Source organism: Anomaloglossus baeobatrachus, chromosome 1 (genome assembly GCF_048569485.1).
Source record: "Anomaloglossus baeobatrachus isolate aAnoBae1 chromosome 1, aAnoBae1.hap1, whole genome shotgun sequence".
Lineage (NCBI taxonomy): Eukaryota > Metazoa > Chordata > Amphibia > Anura > Aromobatidae > Anomaloglossus > Anomaloglossus baeobatrachus.
The window spans coordinates 448,447,261-448,455,017 of record NC_134353.1 but is presented as its reverse complement, the minus strand read 5'-3'; the positions used below and the strand labels follow the sequence as shown (position 1 = coordinate 448,455,017).

Sequence of the window (7,757 nt, the reverse complement as noted above, 5' to 3'; positions counted from 1 at the left end):
GGGATTTGCGGTGTGAATCCACTGGTCTTGGTGCAGTGGCCTATGCTCAGGACGGTAACAGGGTGGTGGTTATATTCAGACTCTATGTTATCATATTTGGTCATGGTGTGGCAGCATTATTTTGCAATGTAATAATACATTGCAAACCTTTATATGGTGGGCGTTGTTCAGTAACACTATGTAGTAGTATGTGTTATTTCTGACTATAAGCCGCCCCCAGTAAAGCATGCCGGCCCCCAGTAACATGTATAATGATTATTATGATAATATTTTGTTTGTTTTTTTGTTTTTGTTTGTTTTTTTTTTTATCGGTGGGGGGGCCCCATTCAGACTTTTTGCTATGGGGCCCCATGATTTCTATGTGCGCCCCTGTGTAGGACTGAATGATTCAATGATTAATACTTTTGTCTGTATGGTGTAAGTTTAATATAAGGATGTAAAACATTAAATCTTATTTGGAATTAAAAAATAAAATAAAAAATACAAAAATTAAAACTGGTACAGAATAGATTTTTCTTGTATGCACATTAATAGGTATCCTAAGGCTTCTAATAAGTTCCGTATATAATCACCACCCCTCCCTTTGCAAATCAGCCCTCATAATTTGGATTCCCCCTAAAAAATTCCTATATATTCTCCACCCCTACATTCTCAATTTCCCAGCATCCCAAAGAGTCCCCGTTATCAGTAAAGGTTATGTGGAGGGATATATATTGGCAGGACAAGAACAGAAATGAAACAAAGGAAGGAACTACTCATGAGAGACGTCTGAAGCATAGCCATGGCTCTATGTTTGCTCTGCTGCATTGTCCTGCAACTGCTCCTTCTAAGTAATGGTAAGACCCATAACAAATCTTTATTTTTTCCTTCTTTACCTGACATGAATCCTAAACATGCAGTTGTTAAAGTTTTTATTTCTTTTAGGTGTTGTTTTATTCTTATGATCTCCATTATCTCAGTTAAAGAATTGTTAGAAAGGCTTGAACAGGGTCTGTGTCCTGAAAAGGTCTTCTTTATTGTAACTAACAATAAGGCAAGGGCTCTATGGAGGCTCAATGTAGAGAAATATGGCATCTGGACCAATGAAAACTCTTGGGCCTAAGACGTTTTTTTTCTATACATGGTCTGAAGTAGACAGTATTGCAGAGCCAGATGTGAAATGTTTCTGCACAAAGTAGCATAGAAACCGTCAGAAAATATAAATAAATGGAGGCAACTTCAACATGACCGTTTCAGCGAAAGCAAACCTCACCAAAACACGTCTATAGTAGCGATAGAACTCAGGGGAATCAGGGAATCACTGGCATTTAGTATTTACAGATGCATTTTTACTTAGTCATAAAAAAACACCTTCTTTTCAGCTGTGTGCAAAAATCCTTGCAAATAAATTGCACACATTGACTTTCGTTAAAAAAAAATGTCTGGAATGAACATTGTGATACATTGTGTCCAAATGTCCAAGGATACATTGATAGATTATGTCTAAGGTTACATTAGCTACTATTTGTGTCTTCTAATCTAATGCAATGAATAGAAGATGAAGACATTGTTTCTTCATCTGGGTGGAAGCTCGAGCCAAGTTTGCACGGACTTTTCTTTTCTCAACTATATTGTGGTAGATTATGCTTTTCAATAGTAAATATCTAGTATCAATATGTAAATCTGTCAAATACATGCTGAATGGAAACTTTTATCATAAATTTGTCTTCTATCAATTCCTTACCCTATATGTTATGTATTAGGGTTTTTTTTTACTTAACCAAGAGTACTCGTCAGAGTTAGTCAATGTAAATGTAAGGTATCTAAACAATAGAAAATAAAGATAATTATAATTGCTGTGCCCATAATGATCCAAACCATAGAAAATAACATATAACCTTGCACGGTGAACACAATGACAGAATTACTGGGGTTTTCTTTATATTAACTTGTTTGTCCAAAAAGATTACTATATAACTTGTTTGTCCAAAAAGATTATCTATATATACCTCAAAATACAGTGCCAATAACAAAAATCAACTCTCATCCTAAAAGAATATCTCCAAATATGACACCAATTTTTGTATGTGTTTTACTTGTAGAACTAGTAAATGAAAATATCTTAATCGTATAATCGTACTGTCCTGCAGAATAAAGTTAAAATGTTATTTTTGCAACTGTAACACTAAAAAAACCCACTACTTTTATTTTTGTTTTTTAAGCTTGGGGCTTTATTTTTTTTTTTTTTTTTAAACCAAATTTTTTATTTCTTTTCTTGTAATGGTAAAATAGGGTACAGAATGAAGAAAATAAGGGTCAACAAATCAAAATATCAAATAACATAGTCTCTACAATTTATCGATCAAATATTTGTCATGGTCATCAAATTTGCTCCTTCCCCTTCTTCGTCAATGTATATTTCCATTATTCAGTCTCCGCTACCCCCCTTCAGCATTCCTTGATAACTTGTTACAAACATTACTTGTAAACACTATACCTCCCATTCCCCCCTCCCCTCTCCATGCGACACAACCCAGAATTTGGCCAACTATACTTTCAGCTCGCACAGGGACCCTGACAGGTCTTCCTTCATGTACCATTCCGTAGACACAAATGTGGACATTTTTTGTATTGTTTCTTCTCTAGAACATATAACGCTTATGAACTTTCTCCATTTACTGAAAAATGTTGCTGTCATCCTTTCTTTACACCTCTCCACCATCACCTTCTCCAACATGAGCGTTTTTTTCAATTGATTAACAAGTTCTTCTTTTGTTGGTGTTTCCTTCACCAGCCACTTCTGAAGAATAGCCCTTTTACTTATCATTGTTATATCATGGAAAAGATTCGGTAACTTGTCTCCCCCTTTCTCTCCCTCCTGTCGATGCTGATAGTGAAATAACCAGACCATTGGATCCAACTCTACATTTCTATTCCAGATTTTCCTCACTACCCCTTGGACTTGTTTCCAAAATCTTTCAATCCTTTCGCACTACCATATCCCATGATATAGATCTGTTTTTTCCGTACCACAATTTGGACAACTCATCATCTTATCTGGATGTCTTGCATTCAGTATATTAAATCCATAGATAGCTCTATGTATGATCCTGAATTGGGTATCTCTTAAGTTCTCATTCACAATCTTCTTTCTCATCACCATCCAACCATTCAAAATCTTCTCCTCCACTTCTTGATCTCCCAACTGCTTTGCTCACCCTTCCAACATTCTTCCTGATATGTTAGGGACTAACACTTCTCTCATATTTCCATAAAGACTTGATATATTTGTGGCATGGATGTCCCTTAATATGATCGCATCCATCTGATTTGCCTCATATTCATTATTTATGTTGTATAGTTTCTTCATTATCCCTTGTTTCACCTGTTCAAACTGGAGAGTCTGGAATGGGCGCAAGTCATACTTTGCCCTCAACTCCTCACACGTCATCCATCTCCATTCTGTATCATGCATCAGGTTTTTTACAGTTCCAATCCCTTTTTCCCTCCATTCTTTAAAGAGATAATTTTCCCTTCCCTGTGGAAAGTCAGGACAAGCCCATATATTAAGGAATTTGGAGATGTTCCAGGCTAACCCGAACTTTTTCCTAACCGCCTTCCAAGTCATCACTGTGTCTCTACAAATCAGTGAGTGTTTAATGTTGGGTGGCAAATTTGGAATGGATGTATGTAGGATTGAACTCAGGTCCCAAGGTTTACAAAATTCAGCCTCTATATCCCAGTCAGAATACCTACTTGTTCGTCTAATCCAATCGACTACATGTCTTAAGATACAGGCCAAATTGTACCCCCTGATGTTAGGTAGTCTGATCCCACCATTTTCTGTTGATAACATTAGCTTTTTGGCACTAATCCTCGGCCTATATCCCTTCCACAAAAAACGTGAGAACGCTTTTGTCAATCTGTTCACATCTGAGTGTTTAAGAAGCAATGGGATTGTCTGCATTGGATAGAGAAGCTTGGAAAAGCTCATCATTTTTTTAGATGATTTCTTCCCAGAAGAGTCAACGGCAAATTTGCCCAACCTTGCAGTTCACGTTCAATTTTCTCGATCAAAGGGGAATAATTTAATGAATATATGGTCTTAGTATCCCTCCCAACCTGTACTCCCAAGTATTTCATTGTATTTCTAGCTATTGGAATGTCACATAATGCACCCCTCTCTCCCTCCGCTCTCTTTCCGTCCAAGAAGAGAATTTCACATTTGTTTTTGTTAAGTCTAAACCCTGCTAACCTCCCAAACTCCTCAATTTGTTCTATGACTCTACTCAATTGCGTTTTAGGTTTGCTCATGAACAGGATTATATCATCAGCAAATAAGGCTGAGTGCAATGACTTCCTCCCTACCTTGATCCCTTCAAACCACCCCCCCTCATTCAAACGTCTAGCCAGTGGTTCAATAGCCAAGTTAAACAATAGTGGTGACATCGGGCATCCTTGCCTGGTTCCCTTCATCAAAAGAAATGTTTTTGACAGAAATCCCGGGGTACTCACTCTTGCCTGAGGATTTGCATAAAGGACCCTCACAGAATTCCTAAAAGCTCCGTGTAAGCCCAGGTGATCTAGCACCTGTTCCAGCCATGACCACCTCACATTGTCAAAGGCTTTCTCCGCGTCCAAGGTGATCAAAGCTGGATGCCCCTCCCCCCTTCTCTCGTCTGCTACGGGGGCTTTATTTTTATATATATCATTTATACTTTTACATTTTAGCTAATCTGTCATTTCCTACTTAATATAGGTTACCTGCCAAGGGTTTCTGCACGTAATGTTTTTTTCATTAAGTGTCTTTTGCAGAGTATTTTTGGTCATTTGTTTGCATTTACATTTTCTAACTTGTGCTGTATAAACTAGTAAGCAGCTTAAAAGAAGCTCTAAGGACTCCACATACAGTCATATGAAAAAGTTTGGGCACCTCTATGTTAACCTTTTTTCTTTATAACAATTTGGGTTTTTGCAACAGCTATTTCTGTTTCATATATCTAATAACTGATGGACTGAGTAATATTTCTGGATTGAAATGAGGTTTATTGTACTAACAGAAAATGTGCAATGCGCATTGAAACAAAATTTGACCAGTGCAAAAGTATGGGCACCCTTATCAATTTGTTGATTTGAACACTCCTAACTACTTTTTACTGACTTACTAAAGCACTAAATTGGTTTTGTAACCTCATTGAGCTTTGAACTTCATAGGCAGGTGTATCCAATCATGAGAAAAGGTATTTAAGGTGGCCAATTGCAAGTTGTTCTCCTATTTGAATCTCCTATGAAGAGTGGCATCATGGGCTCCTCAAAACAACTCTCAAATGACCTGAAAACAAAGATTATTCAACATAGTTGTATAGGGGAAGGATACAAAAAGTTGTCTCAGAGATTTAAACTGTCAGTTTCCACTGTGAGGAACATAGTAAGGAAATGGAAGAACACAGGTACAGTTCTTGTTAAGCCCAGAAGTGGCAGGCCAAGAAAAATATCAGAAAGGCAGAGAAGAAGAATGGTGAGAACAGTCAAGGACAATCCACAGACCACCTCCAAAGACCTGCAGCATCATCTTGCTGCAGATGGTGTCAATGTGCATCGGTCAACAATACAGCGCACGTTGCACAAGGAGAAGCTGTATGGGAGAGTGATGCGAAAGAAGCCGTTTCTGCAAGCACGCCACAAACAGAGTCGCCTGAGGTATGTAAAAGCACATTTGGATAAGCCAGTTACATTTTGGAAGAAGGTCCTGTGGACTGATGAAACAAAGATTGAGTTGTTTGGTCATACAAAAGGCGTTATGTATGGAGGCAAAAAACATGGCATTCCAAGAAACGCACTTGCTACCCACAGAAACATTTGGTAGAGGTTCCATCATGCTTTGGGGCTATGTGGCCAATGCCGGCACCGGGAATCTTGTTAAAGTTGAGGGTCGCATGGATTCAACTCAGTGTCAGCAGATTCTTGACAATAATGTTCAAGAATCAGTGACGAAGTTGAAGTTACGCAGGGGATGTATATTTCGGCAAGACAATGATCCAAAATACCGCTCCAAATCTACTCAGGCATTCATGCAGAGGAACAATTACAATGTTCTGGAATGGCCATCCCAGTCCCCAGACCTGAATATCATTGAAAATCTGTGTGATGATTTGAAGCGTGCTGTCCATGCTCGGCGACCATCAAACTTAACTGAACTGGAATTGTTTTGCAAACAGGAATGGTCAAATATACCTTTATCCAGGATCCAGGAACTCATTAAAAGCTACAGGAAGCGACTAGAGGCTGTTATTTGTGCAAAAAGGATCTACTAAAATATTCATGTCACTTTTATGTTGAGGTGCCCATACTTTTGCACCGGTCAAATTTTGTTTAAATGCGGATTGCACATTTTCTGTTAGTACAATAAACCTCATTTCAATCCAGAAATATTACTGAGCCCATCAGTTATTAGATATATGAAACTGAAATAGCTGTTGCAAAAACCCAAATAGTTATAAACAAAAAAGGTTAACATTAATAGGGGTGCCCAAACTTTTTCATATGACTGTATGAACAGCAAGTTGTTCTAACATTGCAATACATACAGTGAGACCTAGAAATATTTGGACAGTGACTGAATCTTCGTGATTTGGCCTCCTCATGCTGCTATTTTTTATTTAAATTGAAATAACTGAGATGTAACTGAAGTGTGGACTTTCAGGTTTAATTAAAGGGGTTGAACAAAAAATATCCTGTGAAACATTTAGGAATTACAACTAGTGATGGGCGATCCCCCCGATGTGCAGTGTTCGGGAGACTCGCCCGAACGTTTTGTAAAGTTTGAGTTCTGAGATAACGCGACCTTGCATCAGAACACTGAACTGGGACTTTACAGTTATGTGATGAGGCGGGGGGGCTGTAAAATAAATAATATTGTTAATTATAAACATTGTTATTATACTTCCAGGTCCCGTAATGCGTCGTGCAGACTCTGTATCCCGGCCGCTGCTTCCGAGTCCGATCATCGCTGTGCCCTCCCGGTAACCACTGCTGATAGGACCTTCCTTGACGTCAAAGCCATGTGACGAGTCACGTGTGAATGTTGTATTATCTCATTGGCTACAGACTGCTCACATGACTATGACGTCATGCAAGATCCTGTACTGTCAGTGGATAATGATGGACGAGCATGCTTGCTGGTACTCGGCGCTTGCCCAAGCATCTTAGTACGTGCTCTTTTCTACTTGCAATTTTATGGTGCGAATGCGATCCGATAAAAAATTGGATTGTACTCGCACCAGTGTTAATTATTGAGGCAGTTTCCTCTTTCCTTTTATTTCTCCACACGAATCCTGCTCTCCTGTACTGTCAGTGGATAGGGATGGACGAGCATGCTCGTTGGTACTCGGTGCTTGCCCAAGCATCTTAGTACGTGCTCTTTTCCACTTGCAATTTTCTGGTGCGAATGCGATCCGATAAAAAATCGGATTGTACTCGCAACAGTGTTAATTATTGAGGCAGTTTCCTCTTTCCTTTTATTTCTCCACACGAATCAAGTTTCGGCTCATGCGTGTGTAAAATCACACTGCACTCGCATGTTCTGCGACTGTAGTGCGGTGCATGCAGAGACATTTTCTCTGCTCCTGTGATGCAATCGCAAGATCAAATCACAGCAGTCGCATGACCCTCAGCTGACACCCGCAGCAGAGGGTCATTAGCATATTGCTTCCGATGCTCTCGCATCGGAAGGGGTACTCAAGTGGAAGAGAGCTCTACTCGGTATACTTGGCGAGTGA

At 39.0% G+C, this 7,757-nt stretch overlaps 1 protein-coding gene across 2 annotated transcripts in view; it reads left to right on the top strand.

Annotated features, from left to right (window-relative positions):
- The first annotated feature begins 749 nt into the window (after window positions 1-749).
- Window positions 750-7,757, top strand: part of LOC142294596 (mucosal addressin cell adhesion molecule 1-like) — a 54,913-nt gene continuing 47,905 nt past the window's right edge. For both annotated transcript variants that reach the window (XM_075337885.1, XM_075337884.1), the window contains exon 1: window positions 750-836. In XM_075337885.1, coding sequence (XP_075194000.1) covers window positions 782-836 — 55 coding nt within the window. In that variant the 5' untranslated portion in view covers window positions 750-781. The remainder of the gene's footprint in view (window positions 837-7,757) is intronic.